The following is a 26,622-nucleotide window of genomic DNA, read 5'->3' on the forward strand; positions in this document are numbered from 1 at the left end:
CAGCCTCTCCCCTGCTCATGCTCTGTGTCTCTCAATAATAAATAAACATTAAAAAAAATTTTTTTTAAATTTTTTTGGGAAGAATGGTTATGTTAACAGTATTGAATCTTACAGTTGATGAAAATGGTATATCCATATATTTAGATCTGTTGTTTCTGATAGCACTGTTTTGTATTTTTCTATATAGATGTCTCGCATATACATTGTTAACTTTGCCCTTACATGTTTCATGTCCTTTGTGTCAAATGGTATTTGTAAATTTTATTTTCCATTTTTTTTGTTTCTTATATATAGAAATAAAATAGACTTGTTGTATTTTAGTCCCAGTAGTCTGTGATCTGGCTAAACATAAACAGACGTATCATCAGTTAATAGACATGGCTTACACTTTGTCTTTACAATTTTTAGGATTTTTTTCTTTTTTTTGTTGAATTAGCTAGGAGTTCCACTACAGTGTTTAATTGAAGTGGTGATAATAGATATCATTACCTTGTTCTCAGTCTTAAATGGAATGAGTGCAGTATATCACAACTAAGAAGTTGTTAGTGGGGTTTTTGAAGATGTCATTTGTCAGATTGAGGAAGTTCTGTTTCTAAATTGCTGAGAATATTTGTTCATGGTTGGATATTGAATTTTGCCATGTATTTCCTACATCTTCTGAAATGGTTATATGGTTTTCTTCCATTATTCTATTACTATCACAAATTATATAGTTTTTTGAATCTCTCTTTTTTTTTTTTTTTTTTTTTTTGAAAGAGTGCGAGCAGGGGAGAGGCAGAGGGCGACAGAAGGAGCATCTTAAGCAGGCTCCATACTTAGAATGGAGCCCCGCATACAGCTCAATCTCATGACTGTGAGACTATGACCTGAGCCACAATAAGGAGTTGGAGACTCAACCTATTGAGCCTCCCAGGCACCCCAGAATGTGTAATTTTTAACAAAGCAAATTTAAATTGAAGATAAATACGTACTTTATGCCAATTAGTAAAATACCAGGCTGAGAGTAGTAGGTCTTTAATACTATCTTTTGATGCTAATGAAAAAAAAAAGGAAAACAGCTTTTAAAACTGGTTTCCTCTAGGAAGCAAGAGTGGAAGTGAAAGAAACGGGGCAGAGAACATTTACATCAGGAGTAAAAGTATAAGGAGAACAGCAGCTGCTCTTTTATTTTCTATTATCCATTTGCTCTTCTTATATTCTTGGAAAAAATGCAAATCTTTTAAAAATTAACAAAACCGGTATGAAACTTTAAGGTTTACACATCTTAATTTGTAAAAGATAAAATACAGTTCTGGAATGTCAGAATTTGCCTACCTTTATTCATCACTCCTGAGGTGAATTTCCCCCTCTCATTGTTCCCGCATATTGAATGCACCTGAAGATACATATTTTTTCTTCTTTGTAATAGAAAGACTTGAAATCATAACTATAAAGCATATGATGGATGAATTCTTTGCTTTTACAGGTCCTGTTGGTTATGTTTCTCATTTTAAAATTTATATTGTCAACTGTTGAAACCCATGAGTCATTGTTGATTTCAGTTAACCTTTCATGGTGACTTAATTTTCTCATTTATGAAATCAGGATAAATAATATGTAATTCATTGTTGGTATTGGCATTAAACAAAAATAGTTTAAATCAATTTTGAGAACATATGTTAAATATAGGCTTGATAATTAGAGTATTCTAGGAATTTTCCTGTGATTAATTAGATTATGATTTAGTCTTACACTAAGATCTTTATTTGACATAAAAAACTGTCCTTATATAAGTCCATTAGAACTTTTTAGTATTCAAAAATATTTCTGGGAGATTTTTAAGTAATTTCATCTGATTAAAAACCATAAAACCAGGAGCACCTGGGTGGCTCAGTCGGGTAAGCATACAACTTTGGCTCAGGTCATGATTTCACAGTTCACGGGTTCGAGCCCCATGTCGGGCTCTGTGCTAACAGCTCAGAGCTTGGAGCCTGCTTCAGATTCTGTGTCTCCGTCTCTCTCTACCCCTCCCCTGCTTGCTCTCTGTCTCTCTCAAATATAAACATTTTAAAAAATTAAAAAATAAACATGAGTTAAAAAAATACATAAGACCAATCAATACATAGGATTAGGTTGTTGTTTTTTTTCCCAAGATTTCCAAGGTGGTGGAAATGATTAATTGGTAAAATAAGTAACTAAGGAAGTTTGGGATGGATGGATTTAAAGTGTAGAATATTTTTTTTGAGAGAATTGATAGAATTAACTATAAGACCTATTATAGGTATGTCCAAAATGAAGTTTGTGTATTTAGTACTTTATTAAACTATAGGATTTTTTTTTGTATTTGTCTTCATTATACTAGAAGAATAGGAGAAATGTTCAACTATTAAAAGGCATTTCATTATATGGTCTTATGAACTAAACAGTTCATTAGTATCTAAGAGAAAATGTATATAACTTCATGTAACTTCATTATTATTAAAACTAAGTTTGATAATTACCTAGAGGCCATAAATAAATTAGAATTTTAGAAGAATTCTTAGAGCTAAGCGTTAGATTGACTCAAAATCATAATACTGGTTAATATTTAGATTAGAAAAACACTTGTTTCATGATAGTTCATTTAATGTCCTTGTTGACTATTGCATGTAGGCTGGATTTATTAAAATATAAACTGTATCTATTTAGGAGACCACCATATGCTTCTTTGCAGTTTCTTGTGAAATTTTCTTATGAAGTTTGCTTAGTCTTAGTATTCACATTACCAACAAATTCCCATACTAATTTAAGTAACTGAAATAATCTCAACTGTGGTTTTGAAAGTTACATTAACATTAAAAGCACTACTTAGAGAACCATCGGGAGATGATCTTGGTATCTGTGAATCTGAGCAGAAGGCTGTTGCCCGTTTTAGTCTAAGCTTTAGAAGAGAAAATAAGGATTTAAATAGCTGGATGATTTTATATTTGATACAGGCAGAATTCTCTGGATGTTGAGAACTGTTAATGAATGAAGTGGGTTGTTAAGAATTCTTTTGTTTCTTCCTGAAAATATGCTCACCCACTTGCTCGTTAATTTAACTGCTGTGCTTACGGGAGGCATGTGCTTTCTGAATTCTTGTGAAATTAAAAGGATTGTTTGACATTTAAAATCCTAACTTTACTACTTTTTTTGTTCTTTCTTTTAGGAGGAGCGTATTATTTAATATCTAGAAGTCTAGGGCCAGAATTTGGTGGTGCAATTGGCCTCATCTTCGCTTTTGCCAATGCTGTTGCAGTTGCTATGTATGTGGTTGGATTTGCAGAAACTGTGGTGGAGCTGCTTAAGGTAATTTCCCCTTTTAGACGTTGGTTTCCCAAATGTTTATTGAGGGGGTTATGTACCACTCCCCATGTTAGATGCTAAGAAAGCTGTCATGGACGCAAAATACGTCCTTCAAGAAGTTTAGTGTGGAAGATAGACAAAGAAAATAATGACGATACGATGTCACAAGTGGGTAGTTGTAGGAGACCTTGGCAACACAAAGGGTAATCACTTAACCTATGTCCAGGAAAGGGGGTAGCACAGGAGTGTAAGGAAGAGTTTTCCAGGGATGGGAGTCTAGGTGTTAGCAGGCAGGTCAGAGGAATGGGGCATCATATGAAGGGAATAGGGAAGAAAAGGAAACAGAGGCCTGGAAGAGTATGGTTTGTTTAAAAAACAAAACAAAACAAAAACCCTGTAAATATTTCTTTATGACTAGAGCACAAAGATTTAAAACTAAAGAGAGGAAAAAAAGGGTCAAATCAGGAAAGGTATTGTTTGCTGTTAAATTGTGGTCTTAATCTTGATCAGAGTTAGGGGCTGGGGTGTGATCAGATTGGTGCCTAAAGAAACCCCTGGCCCTCGAGTAGAGAATGGATCTGAGGGATCACAGGTGGAGAGGGAGACCATTTAGAAGATTGTAGCTATCCTGGGAGAGGGATGCTGGCATACGTTCAAACAGTGACCAGTGAGGCTGGAGAAGTGTAGTGAACTGGAAAGATTTTTTTAAATGTTGAATGAGTGGACTTGATGATTATTGGGCTTATGGGAAATTAGAGAAAGAGAAAGGATTTTCAGGTTTATATACAGATTTCTCAGTTGGTGATTCAAATGGAGGATAATGGCCTTCACTTCGAAATAGCAACACAGGGCAGTTTAATTTGGGATGTCTAATTTGAGGAACCTGAGTTACATCCCAGTAGAGCTGGCCAGGAAGTAGTTGATAATACTGCTCTGGAGTTCAGGAGAGCATTTGTTTAAAAAAGGCATTGGGATGTGTGTAGTTAAAGCAGTACAAGCGAAATAGGATTTGGCATATTTAAATGAGAAGAACCTTGAGAGATACCTGTAGTTGTTCATGTTAGGTTAGGCTGTAACTCTTCTTCTGCAGTAATACGCAGTACAGTAGGAAGTGTAAAATCTGAGGAGGACTGAGACTTACATTGGCATTGACCTTCTTTGTATAGGCCAAAGGGATGGAGAAAAGCAAGGGCTATAAGAAAGCAAGCAATGTAACTATTATGAATTCCTGTTTTTACATTATTTAATTTGTTAGCATGTTTTTAATGTCATTGAAATTAAACCACAAACATTTTTACTTGTAGAGTGGAAAGAGTGTGATTTTGGCCAAAAATGTATTCATTTCTTAGACAGTATAAAAGACCATTTTCAAAAGCATGACTTGGCTAATCACAGTGAATACAAAATATATTTCTTGAAAAAATCCTGTTGGTTCTGCTTTGACATACTATGATTTCTATTTGCTTGTTACCAATTTCATTTTTGATTTATGGAATCTGTATTAAATACAGCATTATTAATTTGATCATATTTTTGATATCTTGAGATAATTGTATGATACCTCAATAGTACATAGTTATTTATTCCTTTTCCTTAGGCCTCCCTATTCATTCCATAGTCATTTATCTAACTTTTTCATGTAAGGTGTTGTCATGTCTCTGAAATGTTTCAAAAAAGAATTAAATAGTTTACTTCAGTAACTAATATTGTTCGTTACATTTATAATTCTCTTCTTCTAGGAACATTCCATACTTATGATAGATGAAATCAATGATATCCGAATTATTGGAGCCATTACAGTGGTGATCCTTCTAGGTATCTCGGTAGCTGGAATGGAGTGGGAAGCAAAAGTAAGCAATGACATCACTGGAATATCTGTACATGTTTAATATGTCAACTTTTAGAACTTATTAGGGACCACTGTTAAGTGTGGTAATATACTTAGATTTTGAAGATTCCTTAAGTGGCCATTTTCAGAGAAATTTATGTATCAGGTTATCTTCTATCTGACAAGGTAAGAAATTTTTGGAGATTACAGTCATTCCAGCATCCACTTAAACCCAGTACTTTCTAACTTTTGACTTCCTACCTTCCATCCCTTCCCCTAATCTTAATTTACATTCTTTAGAATCACTCTGGTCAGTATGTTAGGAGCCCAAATTAAACTCTTGGCTTTGTAATTTATTTAAAAGTTCAACTTCAAAAATTAACACAGGGGCACTAAACTTCAAACTAGTGCCCATAGAGATCAGAAAAGTTAATCTTGTTCCTTGCGATTGAACTCTCAGAAATCCCAACTACATAAGCCAGGGGCACTGTTACTGGGAAGAATTGGTGAAGTCACATGTTAACATGTAGGCAGGGCATCTGGAATTATTTCTGTACCTTTGAGAAAATATTCCTCAGCACAACTCTATTTTCCTGACTAATGCACATCCACACAGATGCTGCTGAGGATCTCTAAGTCCTTTTAGGTTTCTTCTTGTTTCCTTTTTTAAGTCATGTAAGATCACACATCTGTGCTATGTATGAGCCATGATAATGTTTACCAGATCAAAAATTAGGAAAACTGTAAAGAATAAGGGTTATTTTCTTAAATCATTAGTATAAAATTAAATCATTTACTTACACATTTAACCAGTTGACTTTACTGAAAATAATAGAATTTCATACTACCTGGGACATGATTCTCATTCAAGCAGTTTTTCTTACCACAGATGACACAGGTTTTCTGGAGTATCTACTCCACTTTATTGGGAGGTTAAGAGTGGAGGAGGAAAGGTGAGGGTAGGGGGCAAAATAGTAAACAGAGTCAAATATATAAAATTGCAGTTCTAAAATAAATGTCATAGGGATGTCATGTACTGCATGGTGACTATAGTTTACTGCATATTTGAAAGTTGCTTTTTTAAGAGAGTATATCTTAAAAGTTCTCATCACAGGAAAAGACAAATTTTCAACTCTGGTCAAGGATATTAACTAGACTTATTCTGGTCATTTCACAATTTATGTATATAAATACTGAATCATTGCATGGTACCCAGGAAACTAAAACGTTGTTACACATCAGTTACACCTCACAAAAACAAAACAAAAAGAGTGCAGGAGGAGGGGTTGTTCTCATAGATTGTTCCCCCAGACCCATTGCTACTTAGATCCTCCTCCTGGATATTGTCTTCTTTCTGTACTTTTTCTTCGACTTTTCCTACAGGTGTCACACATTCAGCATTGTCTTTGGACTTGGTGTAAAACTTGTGTTTGTAACAGATATGTTCCCCACATCAACATTGTACTTAAGGTGGAGGGGGCAGTAAATAACCACAAAGGATGAAAAGCCTACAGATTGTGGAATTTATAGTGCTTTATGATTTACTGGAGGGCATGCACATCTTTAATTTCAGAAATACATGGGCTGGTTCTACGTTTGCTATCCATTTTCTTCCGAGCATATTGAACATTTTTGGATAGTTATTCAAAGATTTTTCATTTAATAAAAGTTTATTGAGGGGCACCTGGGTGGCCCATTTGGTTAAGTGTCTGACTTCAGCTCAGGTCATGGTCTCACAGTTTGTGAGTTCGAGTCCCACGTTGGGCTCTGTGCTGACAGCCTGGAGCCTGCTTCAGATTCTGTGTCTCCTCTCCCTGCCCCTCTCCTGCTCACACTCTCACACTGTCTCAAAAATAAACGTTTAAAAAAATTAAAAATAAAAGTTTTTTGAGCACTTGCTTTGTGCTTAGTACTGTTTGAGGCTCTGGGAAAACAAGACAGTAATCCTTTCCCTCATGCAAGTTATATGGTAGTGAAAGTGAATCAGTGTATAGACATGAGAGATTTGATTTTGATTTTTAATATTTGAAATTTCTAGGCTCAGATTGTTCTTTTGGTGATTCTACTTCTTGCTATTGCTGATTTCGTCATAGGAACATTCATCCCATTGGACAGCAAGAAGCCCAAAGGTTTCTTTGGTTATAAATGTAAGTAAAAAGAAACAATTTTAAAGGTGGTTATTATAACAATTCCATTAGTAAACAAGATTAGTATATTTTAGGTTCTTTGTAATAGAATTGATTTTGGTATAGTTACTCCAATTTAGTATTGTCTCCTTTATGTATATTACAGAGTAAAATACCACTTTTATTTAACCCTTTGGTTTTTCATTATTAGCAACAAAAGGTAATAGAATGTAGAAAAATCAGTGCTATTGAGGAAAGGTGCTTTTGTTCTTTATAATTTAGGGAGTTTCTAACTGAAATGGTAACTTGTGTTTTCACATGGCTTTTTCATTCTTCACAACCCAAAGTGCCTAAACCTGTGAAAGAAACATTCATTTCTTGGTGTAATTGCAACTTAAGTTTTTCTACAGTTGTCATTAGAATTTGTGAGAATTTTCCACAGCTTTCACCTCTGTAACCCTTTTCATTCTGCATCTGATTGATGAAATTGTCATTTGTTATTCCCCAAAGTGTCTCTCTGTACTGCCCCCTCTACCCCAACTCCCCCACCTGCTGGATCAACCCATCCTGTCTCCACAGGGTAAAATGGAGCAGGAAACAATTGTTGCATCAGCGTCATAGAGGCTCACCACTTAGGGTAATAAATAGACTTGTCTTCAGTTCATCAAAATTCCTGGTTTTGCAGCCCTAGAGGAAGAGATGTAGCTTTTATACTGCAGAATTGTATAGCCCAGAGCTGCTCACACAGATCTGTGAAAAGATATAGAATGTACATCAATGCATTTCTTCCTTCACGAAGTCTTACTGGGAACAAAAATCAGCTGACCCAAATTGTGCAACCTAGACCCCTAGTTGGTCTACACCCTGGTGTAAACTCACTGATAACATACAGACCTTAGAACATTTGTGAGTAGCACTGGTTTGGCTTATATCAGACACTGACTTAGTTGGCCTGGGTGGTTTTCTGATAGGAATTGTTCCAAGGATTTTACCTGAGCCAGTGATGCTTTTTCACTCTTCACAACCCATTATTTGTGCCTTCTGGTCCTGGGTTGATAGTGTGATAATATGTTTTTATGAGTGGTACTCATGCCTGATTCTAAGCTGGGCTTTAAATTCTTTATCTTCTCCATTGGGAGGACAGGTGTCTACTACGCATGCCAGAAGTGAAGTTCAGTAGCATTACTTAGGTAGTTCCTTTTCTTTATTTTATGCTCTCATAAATTGTGACATTTATTTTAATTACAAGTGATTTTTTACTTAAGTGTTTTTTTAGGATAAAAAAATTTTTTGAGCATTTCTTTTTGCAACTTTATTTCTAAAAGAAGTGTTAAAAATTAGAGTGGATGATTACTTCTAAAAATATTCCTAGTAATTATATATTTTCTCTTTGTGACTTAGGTTGACTTCAGAATAGCTACAAATAACTGCCACGTTTTTCATTTCCTTGTGTTTCAGATCCTTGGCAACTTTACAAAAGTATTGCATAGCTATCTAGTATAGTAATAAATATTGTATAAGTAGCATATCTAGATTTATCTCAGTCTGAAGTACATAAATCTAAATAAATTTTGGAATGTGACTTTTTTTCTTGGTGACTGATACTGCTTTGCTGTCTTGCCATTCATCTTACTAAGGTAGTGAGCTACCAGATGGCTCTAGCAGAGGACCTGGCGTATGGCACACACTCAGATACTGGTGGATGGGTGGATGGTTAAATGACAGTTAGTGGGTTATTTCATTGTCAAGGCCCATCATAATAGATGAAAACAGTAGGACTAGTTAAAGCTTTAATTATTGTTACAATGGAAAGGGACTTTACCTAGTTTGCTTTAGCTAAAATTCTGTGGAAGCCTGATGAATAATTCAGCATCGAAGCATAAACAGGTCAGCACTAGGAAGTAGAGAAAGCTATACAGATAGTATGTAGGTTAGGCGTAAGAAAAAAATGGTTCCATGTTAGTATGATGTTTTTCTACCTCCTTTCTTGTTTCCTTGACTGACCCCAGACATTAAGAAGTTTATCCATGCTTTGATTGACATCTGGACTAGTGATACCAATCAAGGTAGAGGTGCTTGAAACATAATTAGTAAGGCGTATGGACTAGTAGGCATGACCGAAGTCAAATCATCATTTTGATTGTAAACTGTTCCCTCATATAAGAAAAGAGGAATGCCAGACTTCACCTAGGAGGTATTCAAGAATTTACCAGTGACTTGAACTGAAAAAAAGCGAGGGATCGTGCATATGTATCGCTCAGACTTGACCTAAATTATAGTGGTGCAATCTGCTTTCCACTAATTGCCAAAGACATTTTGTTCTCCATAGCTGAAATATTTAATGAGAACTTTGGACCAGATTTTCGGGAGGAAGAGACTTTCTTTTCTGTATTTGCCATCTTTTTCCCTGCCGCAACTGGGATTCTTGCCGGAGCAAATATCTCAGGTGATCTTGCGGTAAGTATTACAAGGTACTGGATCACTTCTGTATAAAAAACCGTAGATGTATATTATTTTTAAAGGTAGACTTAAATTTTTTTTCTTGCCTTCTAGGATCCTCAGTCAGCCATACCCAAAGGAACACTCTTAGCCATTTTAATTACTACAGTGGTTTACATAGGAATTGCAGTATCCGTAGGTAAATAACCATATAGTTTTTTATGTGTTTTAGAAATTTCATGATGTACACACTTTAAGTATTTATTTCCATGACATTTATATTTCTAACTTTTAAATTAAGAAATATTTCAGTAAGAAGGTTTAGAGTTGCATATTTTAATTCAGAAAGAGTTTTAAATAAACTGGTAATGGTTTTATAGGCATTAGCTAAACTACCAGATGCTCTATTGTTTTTTCCTCTAAGATTTTTATTAAAGTAAATTAGAAAATTATGTAGTCTTATTTGCAAACTTAAATTTCACTGAGCTACAGTTTATAGAAAATGTAATACAATGGTGTAGAAGTAAGTGAATTTTACTTTGTGATCTTTATAAAATTTTTAATATTTTTGCTTATGGTCATTATTTTATATTTGCATGTTAATCTTACTACGTATGAAGATTGTTTCAAGACATTTAAACAGCATTTGGCATTTTCTGTCATAAAAAAATGATTCTGGTAAACAGGACATACTAAATTGAATGAAAATGGTTTTAAATCTTTTATTACATTCATGAAATCATGGCATTTTAGAACTTGAAAGGACTTAAGTGGTCAACCAGTCTCTAAATCACTGTTTTGCACAAGACTGAAAGTTTAGAGATTTCCTTACCAAGGATAACTGACACTTGATTTCAAGAAGTGTTTTCTTGGCAAAGAGAGATTTTGTTTTGTTTTATAATGAATTCTTTAAAGAATGTTAGTAAAGTAGGTTCTTTAAAATATACTAATCCAGAAAAAAAGGTAAATATTGATTTGCCTGTAATTTACATGTAGTGACTATAGATAAATTGTATTGCGTTTACTACACTTAGGTGAAACTATATACTTTACCCAGAACACATATATTCTTGAATTGTAAGCCTTGTTTTAATGTCTAGACTCAAGTTTTCCAGTTAAATCTCTGAAGTATATTATAAGAATAAAGCTTTAGTTTAAAACCAGTCTGAAGAATCAAACTCCAAAATCATAGACCACAGAGTATAAGGTTTTCATAGTATTTCGGTAAGAAAAATTTTTTAAATGTGTATTTATTTTTGAGAGAACATGAGTAGGGGAGGGGCAGTGAGAGACGGAGGCAGGGAATCTGAAGCAGTCCCTGCGCTGTTAATGCAAAGCCTGATCTGGGGTTTGTTCCCACAAACCATGAGATCATGACATTCCCATGAACCATGAGATGATGACGTGAGCCGAAGTTGGGCACCAGACCGACTGAGCCACCTGCTCACTCCAAGAAAATTGTATTTTGTCACATATTTGGTGATATGTTGTGAAGTAATGACAGAACTCTTTTTATAAACTCTCCTGTTAATTTGCCTAAATGTAATTTTGAAACTTCACTAAACAAGAATTGGAAATGCTAATAATGCTATCATGGTGGGCTAAATTCACATTTAGTAAAGGAGTTGGATTTCATTTATTCTTCCAAGTCTGTATATGTGCAAATCTCTGAAATTCATTCAGAAAAAACAAATCAATTATGTATATAAGCTTAGCAAAATATTTTTGTGTTCCCCTGAAAGTTCTTGGCACAAGAAAATTTAGTTTTAATTTCAAGAAAGGTTTATATAACTGGTTATGTTTCAAATTGGAAAATAGTTACAGCAAATAAATGGTTTCTGTTTGTATGTTACCCCCTAACGCTGTTGGCCATCATACTCCTTTCATTCTGTCCACATTAGCCCTTGGAGTGTCTTTTCTCCCTGACCAGCCTACATCAGTGGTTGTGTAACTAGTTCAAAGTAATGGAACCTTTTTTCACCCAATCACTTCCATGTAGAACATCAGAATATGAAACACTTAAAAGCATACATGCTTTATAAAGGGTAGACAAGCTTCTTTTGTCCCCCCACCCAAATGGTTTCACAAGCACCTTTAAGGAAACATGGTTTTGCAAACACTATTCTGAGAGTTAGATGAAGAAATTGAGGACAAAAAGGACTTGATGTAGGCTGTCTAATCATTAAAATGTTCTTCCTTTCAAACTTAAGTTTCTGTTTGTTGTTCACTTTAGGCTACACTGTTTATTATTTTTACTTCATATGTGGTGAGACAGGAGTGCTAAAGTGCTTCAAAAGTAAAAATATATGAAGTCTAAGGAATGGTAATTGCCAGTAGTTACACATCATATGTTGTTCCAAATAATGAAATGCTTTTTTATCAATAAAGTTTTTTAAATGTCGTATTATAGAAGTTTTCAATTTTGCACAAGAGTAGAGAGCTTTTTCTAATCAACTAGCACCCAGTTTCAATGAAGTTATCAAGAATTAACAATGTGTGTTTAATCTTGTTTCACCTATACCCGTTCATTCTGCCCCACAAGTTATTTTTAATCAATTCTCCAATAATCATGTATTTTCTTAATATCAGGGTAGACTTACTTGAGCCAGAGGTTTAAACAGAATTGTGATTCATTGATATTCACATTGCTTTCCTTCACAGAAGTTTGATATTACCTGAAATCTGATCTTTGGCATGTTTCAAATGTAAAATACTTGGAGCAGGAAAACATTTCTCCCATTTGTAACTCTTTCAACACAATGTGTTTATATTTGCTTAAGGACATCTTACCAAATAGACCTAGAAATGGTTTTGCTTGTTATCATTTTCCACAACCATATGTACAGGGTTTTTAATCGTGTATTTGCAAAATACTAGTTTTTAATAATGTTTTGATTCATTAAAATATTGGGGATCATGATGCTTTTTAAATTCTATTACAGGTAAATCTTTGTAAACTATAAATGCTATGAAAGTAAATGGTGAAAATGTCAGTACTTTTAACAAGTATATATTCAGTACCATAATTTGCTTTATGGATATATGTAATTTTGAAATGAATATAAATTTGAGCTATCTTACTTGTTATTATTGTACCTTGCACTTCAGGTTCTTGTGTTGTTCGAGATGCTACTGGGAACGTTAATGACACTATTGTAACAGAGCTAACAAACTGTACTTCTGCAGCCTGCAAATTAAACTTTGACTTTTCATCCTGTGAAACCAGCCCTTGTTCCTATGGCCTAATGAACAATTTCCAGGTGAGCATCATATTTATATTATACAGACACTTATGTAGAGGTTAGACTGCTATCAAATTTGGGCATTGAGATTCCAGCACTAACTTAGAAGGGAGGGCTATTGTTATTTTCTACCCAGATATCTGTTGGAAAAGTCTGTAGATAACAAATTGGGCAAATAGAAAAATTTTGAAAGGGTAAAATCTGAAGCTCTTCAAGAGCAAAAGTGCTCCCAAGGGTAACACTTCTATATTAGGGTACAATATATAGTACATATGTATGGTGTATAGTTTCAGAAAACAAGCATCTCACACATGGTCATATTTCTTGGGTCTATTTCTAGGTTCTCTATTGTGTTCTATTGATGTTTGCATCTATCCATCCACTAGTACCATACATTCTTGACTAGAGTAGTTACATATTAAGTCTTAAAGTCAAGTAGATTGATATCTACCACTTTATCCTTTTTCAAAATGGTTTTAGTTATCTTAGTTCTTTTTGATTTTCTATAAAAATTCTAGAGTAATCTTATGTTTATCTGAAAAAAGTCTTGGTGGGATTTTGTTACGAACTGCTTTAAACTTGTATATCAATTTAGGGAGAATGACATATTCACTCTATTGAGTGTTAGAATCCATGAACACAGTCTATTACTCCATTTATTTAGGTCTTTGGTTTCCTTCATCAGCATTGTGTAGTTTTCAGAATACAAGTCCTATACGTGTTTTGTTAGATATGCGCAAGTATTTCATGTTAGTTTGAGTTTTTTAAATCCACATTTGTTCAAATGAGTTTGTTTTTCTAATTAGAGGTGTCTACATAATTGCTTTATATATAAAATCCCTTTTAAAAAAACACTCATGAGTATCAGTAGTGTTATTTAGTTAGATAAGGCCCATATAGTCCTAGTGTGCTAAACTACCATTGAACAACAGAATTATATTTTTGTTGTTGTTGTTTACTTACTTATTTTTGAGACAGAGAGATCAGGGGAAGGGCAGAGAGAATCCCAAGAAGGCTCTGCATTGTGAGCCTGACATGGGGCTTGACCTCATGAACTGTTAGATCGTGACCTGAGACAAAATCAACAGTCAGATGCTTAACTGACTGAGCCACCCAGGCACCCCCAGAATTAAGTTCTTAATGGATGTTTGAAAGTTTGTGACCTTTTAAAACATATGAACTGTGTAAAAGATAACACTACTTGTCCAGAACTTGGAGGATATCATTTCTTCTTCCTTTTATTATTATCTCTACAAGGTTCTAAAGGTAAAATGAAATTTTTATAAAATATATGGGTTTTTACAAACAGAAGATTATACTGAATCAAAGGAAAAACTAAAAATTTTGTTTCCTGGTGTTTTTACAGTTTAGTGTAATTATAATCAACAATAATTGATGATTTATTGTATTTTAGGACAGTATAAATTTCATGTAGAATAATGAAATTTTGTAATAAAATGTTGTAACTTTTTAATGGCATTATTTTTATTTTTTGTGGTTTCAAGCAATTGTCTACATTTTCAGTGTTTAGAAATATTGAACCCAATTATATAATAGAAGTTTGTTTTTTTCTAGTCACAAGACTAGGCATAGTCGTAGGCATGAAAGAAAGTATTCATATCCAGCTAATGATCCAGGCCAATTCTGACATTGATATTGTGTATGAAAGGCACAAATGTTGATCTCTGCCCAGTGACTGAAAATGCCAATCAGATTTCTGTGTTGTTGCCTTAAAATACAAAAGTGTGTTGTCTTTATCAAGTCTAGTATGGACTCAGTAAAGCAAAGAGCAGCTTGGTTTATGTAAAGCTGCTTTGCTTATACAACTAAATAAATCTTCAAAAATTTTAAAAATGCTTTGTAAAGTGAAACAAAAAAATCCTGTAAAAGCGTAAACTCATCATTTAGAGAATGAAGAATGGTACACAGAACATAAGTAACAAGCATGTAAGTTGGAGTTTGATGATGCAATCCACCCAAAACCACACTTGATAAAGCCATTGTGCATGTCTTTGTCTTTTCATACTTCAGGAAGAAAAATGACTTGGATCATTTTGTCTTAAATTTTGATTTTTACATATATAGTCGTAGGTTTCTTAATGTGTTTTTACATTTTAATGTCTTCTGAAACCACTGACTCACCATTGCTTAGTAAAGAAAGTGTGAGCCTTTTTACTGTCAGTCAAAACCCTTCATAACCAGTCTTATGTCCCACTGCCTTCTATCCACACTGAACCCATGTGGTTGCATATTTTTGCATATATACATGCACACATGCTTCTCCTAGTCTTTTCCTTTTTTTTTTTTTTTTGGCACTTCATTCTGCTTGGAATGCACCTACTTTTTTTCTTTTTATATGTGCAAATATTCCTTTAATCAAGGAAACCCAGTTCCATGAAGATTTTCTTGAACCTCAAATCATCAACACATACACATATATTTCCCCTATAGAAAAATCTTGACTTTTGTTTTTTTTTCTCTTACTAGAGATAAGACCTTTATTTTTGTCATCTTTGTTTCCATCATGTATTGTGGACAACACTGATGTTACCATTATTTACATTCATTATCATTATCCTTGCTATTCATATTTTATCATAAAATGGTGAGAAATGCAGAGGTTATTGAGTAAATATATAACTAGAAAATAGGAAACTCAGCAAATTTTAGAAGGATAGCGTTTCTATGGGGCGCCTGGGTGGCGCAGTCGGTTAAGCGTCCGACTTCAGCCAGGTCACGATCTCGCGGTCCGTGAGTTCGAGCCCCGCGTCAGGCTCTGTCTCTCTCTGTCCCAAAAATAAATAAATGTTGAAAAAAAAAATTAAAAAAAAAAAAAAAAGAAGGATAGCGTTTCTAGATGCTAAGTGTGGAGCATTATTTACCTCCCTTCAGAGGTGATAGAAGAAGAGGAAACGTGATTTTTCCCTCAAAATTGACAGATGAAAGGTTATAGTTATATGTAATGCTTGTGGTGTCTGTTTTGCCTTAATCCAGCAAAGTATCATTTTCTCTGTACTTTGCTTTTTTTCTTCCTTTATCTCCTGTCTTTGCACTTACCTTTGGGGTCATGATGGACAGGCACACAATTTTGGATTTGAAAAGTATATATAGCAGAAATCAAGTCTGTTCATTTTTATCCTGGTCCATCTTATCTGTCCTTTATAATCTCCTTCCCCAAAGACAGGAGTTGCACTGCTAATCTAGTATTAACGACCGTGAAACATAGTGATTGTGAAAAACATATGGCATATATCTAACTACCAAAATTTGACTAAAGGGCCGAATAGAAAATCATTTGTTTAAGATTTTTTTCTCTCTGAAATGCTTACAGAGGTCAATGCTAATATTTTTTTAACCACTTTAATGTATTCTTCATTTTTAATACTAAGTCTTTTGAAAGATACAGGGAGAGCTACTTAGGTGAAACAAGGTGGAATTATCAACACATGAAACCAGATGTATGCATTATGGCCCGGGATCATGCCTATAGCTAACTTTACATCTGGTTTAAAGTATAAAATTACAGTCAAGGGCAAAATAGTCACAAATACCTTAAAACCATATTTCCTTGTCTCCTTCTTCTTAGTTGGCACGGTCTTGGTCACTATAAATGAAAAGTAAATCTCTACTAGGGAAGTAATGAATCTAGGTAATGATCATCATTCACTACTGGTGGAACTTATAATGGATGGGTCAAGTTGACAGTACCTGAGTCCTCCAGACAATTTTCCACCTCGGTCTTGTCTTTTCATAGTTTTCAAAGATGTGGGAGGAGCAGTGCAATGAATACCTCTATACCTACCCCTTCACTTAAATTTACTAGGTGTTTATGTTTTGCCCCAGGCCTTTACCTTTGTATATATGTATAGTCTCTTTCTTCTCAAATATGTGAAAACAAATTATACACACCATAAAATGCCCATCAGTTTGAGCTCTTTGAAATATTCTATATGGGCACAGGATAGTTAGCCCACTTCAGGAATTCGTTGTTGTTGAAATACTGTTACTTAAATATATCATCCATCTTCATTTTCCCCACTTGCTTCAGTAATGTCCCTTATAGGTATTTTTCATAGATCCAAAATCCAATCTAGGTTACATATGGCATTGAGTTATCATGTTCTTTTAAAATCCTTTAATCTAGGAGTTTCCAGCCTGCCTGTTTTAATCTTCCAGGGTGTTGTTATTTTAAAAAGTCCAGGCATGTTACTTTGTTTTTTGCCCCTCAGTTTGGATGTATCTGGTTGTCTTCTCATGATCTAAGTGATCAATCCATTTTTTTTTAAACTTCATTAGGGAAATTTTTGAACATGTACAAAGATAGAGAAAGCAGTGTAATGTACTTTATGAGATTTTATTAATCACCAGTGCTTGGCTGACTTTGTTTTATTTATAACTTCCTACTTCCCACATTATTTAAAGACACATCCTAGACTTATGTCCTTTCAGGTAGAAATATCTCCACATTAGGTTCCGAAAGTTGAGGTCTCTTTTTAAAAAAGAGAAAACATAACTACAATACCAATCTGATAGAAAGGGAGGGAGCAAGGAAAGAAAAGACAGAAAAAGCAACCTTCTTGAGAAAGAAAAGAAAAGAAAAGAAAAGAAAGAAAAAAACAACCTTCTTGATGGAAGTGCACCATCTTGAAATACTCTTGCCACAGAACTTGTATTTCATCCTGATGCACTGTCTAGATATGTCAGTTCACTAGAAATACAGAGGTGAGAGCAGCGGCTTACATACCACAAGTTGGAGATGCAGTCAGTGAAATCCAGAAGTGTGAGGCTTCTCTGAGACAATGACTTAATAGTAAAATGTAAAGGAAAGCAGTGAACCTGCTGATTGAAAAAGACTTTAAGAGACGTATCCACCAAATTTAATGTGTGGTCTTTTTGTGGATTTTGGTTTAAACTATTTAAAAAGGCAAGAAAAGATGGACAACTTGGAGAACTTGAATGGTGATAGGCTGTTTGGTGATGTTAAGGAACTACTTTTTAAATTCTGACAGTGGCTTTGTAGTTACAGTTTTTAAAAGTTCTTACCCATTAGAGGTACATGGTGAAATATTTGTATATTTGTTTATTAAGTGATGTCTGGGGTTTGATTCACAATGATGTGAGATTGGTCCTGAGCTGATCATTGTTGAAAGCAGGTGATAAATACTTGGTGGTTCATTATGCTCTTCTGTCTGCTGTGTGTCTGAAATTTTACCAAATAAAAAGATTCAAGGTGAATGCTACTGGTAAATATGTTTTAGAAATTTGTAATGCACATAACCATTATTACTGCTTGTGATTATCATATCCCCCTGCCCTGACTGTTAGTCTCCTTCATTAGCATAATAATGATATATAGTATTTTGTTCTTTCTTGACCTGTTTGTAACACTTAATTTTCCCCTTTTTTAAGGTAATGAGCATGGTGTCAGGATTCGCACCATTAATTTCTGCAGGTATCTTCTCAGCCACTCTTTCTTCTGCATTAGCATCCCTTGTGAGTGCTCCCAAAATATTTCAGGTAGGTATTTTCATAGTACAAGCTTTATTGAAAGGGAAGTTATGGTAATATATTTCACTTTGAGATTCTTAACTTTTTCAAATCATTTGTTTGCCTTTATATGTGTATGATATATACACACACATCTCAAGAACCGGTATCTTTAATTTCGTGAATGTTTCTCGTTATATAAACATTAGTGCATTTACCTACTGTGAAGGTATAGTCAAGTTGTCTATCTGTAAATGGTGATGGAGTTTTGTTTTTTCAACTTAATCTCATTGCACAAATTTTTTATAATGTCTTACTAAGAATAAGGAATGCAGTCCAAGTATAAGTTGAAAGAATTAAAGGACCTTGTGCCCTCTTGCATGATGACAGCCTTTATGTTTTGATTTATGAACATTTGAATGCCTACTATATGCCACACATTGTGTTAGCTACTCAGGATGATGAATGAGGCACATCTTATCTCCCTTTAATGAGCATTAAGCAAACAGCTGACACTGAATAGGATGTTGTTCTGCAGCCTTGTTCCTGATATTATAGTTGTAGCCAGTGAGTAGGGTCAATGTAGAATATATCTCTTAAAATAGTTTTTAGTAGAGTTTTAAGAAAAGTGGTTAAGTTTGATAATAAGGATTTTTATTTGCTTTAAGTCTAGGATTTAGACTTTTTTTTGTGTGATGTTGGTCACACCTATGTCATACTCCTCAAATTTTCAGATTTATTTGTATGCCTGCTTCTCTGCCATTTATCTTCATAAAAGAGTTTCAGCGTGGGGAGGGGCGTAAGGTAGATAAAAACTTCAGCGGTATTCTCTACCAACTACCTTTTGATACTTGAAATGTTTGGTCTCCTTTATCGTTTATTAGGTAAAGCAGTGTGACACAGTGGGAAGAAAGAGGATCAAGAAGTAGAAATCTTGTGTTCTAATCCTGTGTCTGAAATTTTACAGTATTATACATTTATACAGTATTATACAGTATTATACACTTACACATATTATAACTGTAAGGAAGTCTGTTTGTCTAATTTCATTATATTTCCTCTAATATTTGCCTTTCTTCACTAGGCTCTGTGTAAGGACAACATCTACCCAGCTTTCCAGATGTTTGCTAAAGGTTATGGGAAAAATAATGAACCTCTTCGTGGCTACATCTTAACATTCTTAATTGCCCTTGGATTCATCTTAATTGGTTAGTCATACAAATGATGTGCTAATACAGATTTTGTAACATTTATAGTGTGAACTCTAAACATTGAATTATTAAATTATGAAGAAAACCTTAATTTGCCTAGTAAACTAAGTTAGTTTTTTTGTGATTAAATGAAAGTGTACGTAGAAAATACTATAAATTATAGTGCTCAGTACATACCTGCGAAAATTATTACCATCACTAAGTCTCCATCAGAGGGAACTCCTAGGTTCTTGTCCCTGAAAAAAATAAAATGACAGCGTACGAGAAAGGGTTTTAGTGCCCTCCTGAAGGTAGAGCCTCCCCTGAGCTACTTTTGGGCACTTTTACCTTTGATCACAAGTGAGTTAAATGAGTCTTCCACTGCTGAAGATGATAGTGGACTTTTATTAAAAGTCTGAATTAGACCAGAAAGTATGGAAACTAACTCTCATGTAATGCTGCTAGGTATCTCTTCGGTATGGCTACTTTGGAGAATAAATCACTAATGTTTTGTAAAGGTTCTCACAGTCCAGCAGTTCTTTTTAGCAGTCTATATATATATCCTAAAGAAACTGCATGTATATCCAAAGAACCATATCCAAAGATGTTTTTAGTGTCATTATTTATAATAGAAAAGGAAAGCAACTTGAATACCTACTAACAGAAGAATGAAACTGCAGACTATTATCGAAGAGTAAAAATAATGAATACGCTTTATCTCCACATATCAGTATGAATGAGTCTCAAATATAATAAATGTAACCAAATTGCAAAATGATAAATATGGTATTTGTCTGACTTTGAAAATACCCAAAACAGTACTGCATAAAACTTGTGGACTATATATGTGTTTAGTAAAACTATATAATGTCACTGGAAAAATAGGGCAACTTTGGAAGAATGAGGTGGAAAGGGTTCAACTGTGGACCCAAGGGTCGATGTCTGAAAGTATATGAAGTACATGTGGCAAAATATATGTACTCATTAAATCTGAAGTGTGGATATAGGGGTATATCTATCTATCATCTAAAGGCTTAAAATAATTTCATGTTTTAAAAAGTTAAAAAATGTGTATAGTGTGTCCTTAAATACACCTCATGTGTCTTTTGCAGCTGAACTGAATGTTATCGCTCCAATTATCTCTAACTTCTTCCTTGCATCGTATGCTTTGATCAATTTTTCGGTGTTCCATGCCTCACTTGCAAAATCTCCAGGTGATCTTACATTTTCTTAAAGTTCTGTGAATGCATTAATGTCTTTTATTTTAGAGAAAATAATAAAACTTCAACACATTTTAAAAGATGGTGTTGTGAGTGATTAACCCATTAATGCTCAGTCCACCTTTACTCTAGAGTCAAGTTAAGTGAGTCTTCAAAGATCTCTTTGTCATGAAGTTTACTGGTAGTTTACTGTTTCTTAGAACCATTTAAGATAGCATTGTAGATCTCCAATTCTGACTAATACTATGAAAGAATTATTTTCTCCCTGTTTTTATTATTTATTTAACTGTTTTCCATTTAAGTTCTAAGAACATGGTTATGATAAAGCTAACATGCCCAGAAAAATATTTTTAGCACAGTAAGTTCTGTGGAGTTCTGTTTTAAATGGTCTCTGGGAACTGAAAAACTGCCCCATATGCTTTCATCGAGGACTTTTTATTATAAACCATAACAACAGCTGGACATCAGAGAAAGAATGAAGGAACAAAGGCAATTTTCCTTCTAAGGGTCTCCAATTCTCTCAGAATAGGGAAGATAAAGTATGGAAGTTGGGACACACACATCTTAGCTTCAGCCTTTCCTTTAAGAATATAAATTTTAGAGATGGGTATGTGTGGTTGTAAAAGGATAACACAAGGGCTGCTTATATTGGACTGTTCTTTGTCTTTACTGTATTAATATCAGTATCTTAGTTGTGTTATTGTGTGATTTTGCAAGGTGTTATCATTGCGGGAAACCTAGGTAAAAAGTCCCCAGAATTTCTCTGGATTCTTTCTCACAACTTTGTGGGAATCTGCAATAATTTCACAATTAAAAGTTTAATTTAAGAAAAGAATATGAAATTTATTGAAATGATTTTTAAATAATATTTTTGGCTATGGAATGAAAATTTGCATTTTTTTTTATAGTGAACTTAATTTATAAATACTTCATCAAATGGGAAGATAAGTTTCTACACCCAACTGTTAATTTTTCTAGCAAGTAGATGAATTAAGTTTTCCAGAAAATTTTGTTTGAACTCTTTTGTATATGCATTAGAATATGCGTATGTTTCATGGTAAAGTCTAAAACATAAAGCCACACTTGTAAAGACTCAACTTGAAACTTCCTCTCAATCTTTTGTAGTTTTTTTGTATTCACTAAGATAGGTTGATGCATAGAATAAGGTAGAATTAAATACGTGTGCTTTCTTCATGGCCTTCAAAAATTGTGAAAGTTCATTGTGCTCAGTAATGCTCCATGAATCTACTTTTATATGTTAGCCTTATACTGAATATTTAAAGCAACCACAAAGAAAGTTATTTTGTGCACACATATGTTCCATTGTCTAAAGCAGATAAGGTATTTCACTGACTTTTATGTATCTGTTTTGTTTGTAATTGTTAGGATGGCGTCCTGCATTCAAATACTACAACATGTGGATATCACTTATTGGAGCTATTCTTTGCTGCATAGTGATGTTTGTCATTAACTGGTGGGCTGCATTGTTAACATATGTCATAGTCCTTGGGCTGTATATTTATGTGACCTACAAAAAACCAGGTTAGTACTCTTTTATTATTGTTTCAAGCCACAAGACACTTCGAAGTTCTTTGTTACTTTTCCTGTCTAAGCTTCATCTTCTGTGTACTTGAAAGGTGCTTTGTGTAAAACCTAAAATACTTCTCATTTCCAGATATATGTAGACTTAGTGAAATAATTACCACTAGACTTTTTATTCTATGTAATTTCATACTTGCCCGTAAATTTAACTAATCCTACTTACAGAAAAATGACACATTTGTATTACTAACATTTGGGTGACCCTCAATGTATTTTACAATTTTCCTTGGAAGGATTAGACTTCGTAGAATAGCTCTTGTAATAGCTGTTAGCCTAATAAGCATACGTGTTAGTACTGTGGTCTTAGCACCTGTTGGAGTAAATTGCACGGAATGGACGGTATATTAGAAAGATGTGGTATCTTTCCGTTAGTTCACCATATAGCAGGGAACATTTGACAAACATGTTCTAACTGGGGTTAAAGATTTCCCAGAACGTGTCGTGTTGGTAACTCTTGGGTGTATCTCTACATAAGATGATGATCCTTAGGTGTATTGGGATTGGTCCAGTGTAGTGTGGTAACTGTAACACTGAGGGAGGAACCAGTGAGAAAAGTTTGACAAGTTTTGGCCCCATTCGACTAAGTTAGGAAGAAATGCAAGAGTAGCTGCAGTGTCGTCATCTGAAACTGTGAGGAAGCATTTTGCAATCCAGATATGATGCAGGGAGGTTTTGGATTAGAGTGCTGGCTTTAGAAATGAAATGAACAAAGAAGGTAATGTTTTAGCCATCTTAGAAACAATTATTTCTCTAAAATAACAAATTTCTAAAGTCCTATTTGGTGTCCAGGCTGTTTACTCAATGCAGAGTGTGAAATTTTCCTGTTCCAATAACAAACTATTAAGTTCTATGAATGGTAATTTCACAGTTTTGAAATCTTTCCATCAGAGATCAGCCTCTTTCCCAGTAGGCTTCTGGCTATATAAACAATAATCTTAAAATTATTTGTGGAACTTTGTTGAGTTGCATGCACAGCGTGTCTCTAGCCCCATCACCTTAGTCTTTTCTGAACTGTACTTGTTCTTTAAATGCAGTTCCAGTTCAGATTAGTATTATCACAGTGTCATGCCATGCACTTGAACTCTTGAGCATTGTCAATACATTGGTTTATTTTAGCATTTGTTTTTTTAAACAGAGCATCGTTTACTTCTCTGTGCCTCAAACTGGTTCTTGATCGTTGGTTAATACTGGTGTGTTGCTGTGTGTACCCTGTCTTCCCACAGACGTGAACTGGGGATCCTCTACACAAGCTCTGACTTACCTAAATGCTCTGCAGCATTCGATTCGTCTTTCAGGGGTGGAAGACCACGTGAAAAACTTCAGGTAAGCGGTAAGGTGACATAGAAGCATCTGTGTTAGGTGCCACTCACTTCTTGACTTACTGTTCGGTAACATTTTCATCTGCTGATATTTCTTGCGAAGTTTCCTAAAAGCACAGAATATTCGTTTTTGTTTTGGCTGGACTTTGGATGGGCCATGTGTTCAAAAACCAGGGTAGTAAGATTTTTTTGTTATCAAAAATTGATAAAGAGGTGAATTATCTGATTTACAAAAATGTTACAAAACTAAAAGTGTCAGAAGTCTCTCATTTGAAGGCTTTTAAATGGTAGCTGTCATAAAGTGAATAGTTTCTTCCCCTTGTGGCCAGCGAAGTTCAGTAACCACTGTACAACTACAAAGTATGAGCTTCTTAGGGATTTTTGACATACCCTATTTTGTAATTATACTAAAGCACTAACTATTTTCATGTTAGTTGCTTTTTTCTCTCATCATTGACTTCTGGAATCCAGTTTTGATGATAAAGAATCAATGTCTTAAAGAACATTTATACTGTTTTACTCAATAAGTGGCTTTGTATTTTATAGTAGTGTATTAATCATCAATTTAAAAACTATTCCTTAAAAAATAAAAATAAAAACTATTCCTTAATTCAGCCTGCTTCTAACAATTGATGGAATTCAGTTATTAAAGTGCTACTGATACATATCCCTCTAAATCAAGAAGTCTCATTATTTCCCTATGTGGATTCTTAGAAATTATAGATTTTGCATTTTGTGGAAAGTAGGCTTGCCATTTTTTTAAAAATTGATCTAAATAGTCTTTCTCATACTGTTCAGTTAAGCCTGGCTGTAAGCAGTTGACTTTCTGTATTCATGAGTAATCACATCTCAGTGGCTTCTGAATAATGAAGAGATGTGTTCCATGCCTGTCAATAAACCAAAAGGGGAAATACTGTTGAAAGAAATCCTAAGGAGTGAATGAGTGACAGAAAAGAATTGCTCTACCAGTTTTCGCCCAGTAAGAAGAGTCTTTATGTATTTTTCTGTTACTTTTTGGATCCTGCCCCCCATCTCTTTTTTTCTAGAATGAAAAGTTTCCAGAGACCACAGATGTTCAGCTTTGGAGTAGAGAGAAATTGGGAAAAGAAAAAGCAATGAGAGCCCTGGGCGGAAAACTTTAATTTTAGTGCATTTTGAATAGTTGATGCCAAGTATGGCTGAAAATAGAAATCCTCCCTTTGTGTAAAAAATTGTATTACGGAACTGAGAGTATGACCAAGACTCAGAGTGAATTTGCCATCAATGAATACCTTTTGCTTTGCTTTGTTATACTAATGGGAACATTGAAAAGATGTATTTTATTCCAGTATGGCTTCTTAAATCTTTATCAGAATTACCCATGAACATAGTTGAGAGAAACAGAAGAAAATCATGAAAATCCATAGTTGCCTGACTTTTCATGTCCCTGTTTGTGTCATACCACAGGCAACCTCTTTCAACTCTTAGCTGATTGATTTAGTAATTACTTGATATTCCCCAACATTAGAGTTGTCTTGCTGTACTTTTTGATTTTTAATTTAACTTTAATTAAATTTAATTGCCGTCCTTCACCCACATGTGCCCACCACACACATGCACTCTTCCCTTTGTCCCATCCTCACAATATATTTTTATGTCATTATTTTGATTAGGTTTTTATATTTTTATGACTTTTTAAAATGATTCATAGCTGAGCCACGTGGTAATTATGACTCCTTTTTCTTTCCTTGTACAGCTTTCTTGTTTTCTCTGGAACCAATTTTTTTCCTTTTCTTATTTAATTTTATACATATCACTGTCTCAGCCTTCACCAAACTTAGCTAAAGATGTGGTTTTCTCCACCTTGTAGTTTCTGTTTCTTGAAATGTCTTTCTCTCTGTTTCCTGTCTTTTAGCTTGGGTGCTTAGATTTGCCTTGTGTGAAGTAACTGTGGTCCTTGGCCAGGGAAATTCTGCATTGGTGCTTGGAGCTTGTCATTGAAGCCCTTAATGGAGATGAATGTGGCTTTGCTGGTTCTTTGAGAAATTTAAGTCATCTTGAAGATTGTTTTTTTTACAATTAGATTTCACAGAAAGGAATCTTTTAATTTTTTGCTTGTTGATGACAGTCGTGGCTAGTGAGTTCTGAGAGTCAAGTGGGAGAGGAGATTGAAGGTCTCAGGATTCAGTATGTAAATGTTTTCTCCATTCCTCCCCTGATTAAAGTAGCTGCTTCTACTCTCAGTTGTTGCTAGTGTGTCACAGACCAAAAATGTTTTCATTAAAGTATAGTTGACATATAATATTAAATTAGTTTTAGGGATGCCTGGCTGCCTCAGTTGTTAGAGCATGCAGCTCTCGATCTCGGGTCATTCATCAGTTCAAGCCCTGTGTTGGGTGTAGAGCTTACTTAAAATAAATAAAATTTAAAACTTACTTAAATTCTAAAGTTATAGGTAGACTACATAGTGATTTAACAATTATACACATTATGAAATGCTTGTCATGATAAGTATATTACAGTATTTTTGACTATTCCCAGTGATACACTTTTCATCCCCAAGACTTGAAACTGGAAGTTTTATACCTCTTAATCTCCTTAACCCATTTTGCTCATCCCCCCAATCCCCTCCACTTTGGTGGCCATCAGTTTGTTTATATTTATGAGCCTGTTTTTCTTTTTGTTGTTGTTGTATTGATTTCTTCTCTATATTTGTGAGTCTTTTCATCTCTTTCTTGTTTGTTTTCTCTTTTGGTTTTTAGACTCCACATGTAAGTGAAATCATGTGGTATTTGTCTTTCCCTGTCTGGCTTAACTCCCTTAGTATAATATCTTCTAGGTTCATTCATGTTGTCACAATGGCAAGATTTCATTATTTTTTACGGCC

General features: G+C 34.3%; 1 protein-coding gene and 1 long non-coding RNA gene across 4 annotated transcripts in view; both read left to right on the forward strand.

Annotated features, from left to right (window-relative positions):
- Positions 1-26,622, forward strand: part of SLC12A2 (solute carrier family 12 member 2) — a 109,076-nt gene that overhangs the window by 44,527 nt on the left and 37,927 nt on the right. For all 3 annotated transcript variants that reach the window (XM_040444378.1, XM_040444379.1, XM_040444380.1), the window contains exons 5-15: positions 3,167-3,306; positions 5,043-5,153; positions 7,170-7,278; positions 9,587-9,714; positions 9,811-9,895; positions 12,805-12,956; positions 18,348-18,455; positions 19,510-19,633; positions 20,728-20,829; positions 22,222-22,377; positions 23,661-23,760. In XM_040444378.1, coding sequence (XP_040300312.1) covers positions 3,167-3,306; positions 5,043-5,153; positions 7,170-7,278; positions 9,587-9,714; positions 9,811-9,895; positions 12,805-12,956; positions 18,348-18,455; positions 19,510-19,633; positions 20,728-20,829; positions 22,222-22,377; positions 23,661-23,760 — 1,315 coding nt within the window. The remainder of the gene's footprint in view (positions 1-3,166; positions 3,307-5,042; positions 5,154-7,169; positions 7,279-9,586; positions 9,715-9,810; positions 9,896-12,804; positions 12,957-18,347; positions 18,456-19,509; positions 19,634-20,727; positions 20,830-22,221; positions 22,378-23,660; positions 23,761-26,622) is intronic.
- Positions 13,979-17,498, forward strand: LOC121010650 (uncharacterized). Its single transcript, XR_005781313.1, has 2 exons — positions 13,979-15,617; positions 15,779-17,498. It is a non-coding gene; the product is annotated as an uncharacterized LOC121010650 (long non-coding RNA).

Source organism: Herpailurus yagouaroundi, unplaced genomic scaffold, assembly GCF_014898765.1.
Source record: "Herpailurus yagouaroundi ecotype Mexico unplaced genomic scaffold, PumYag 192, whole genome shotgun sequence".
Lineage (NCBI taxonomy): Eukaryota > Metazoa > Chordata > Mammalia > Carnivora > Felidae > Herpailurus > Herpailurus yagouaroundi.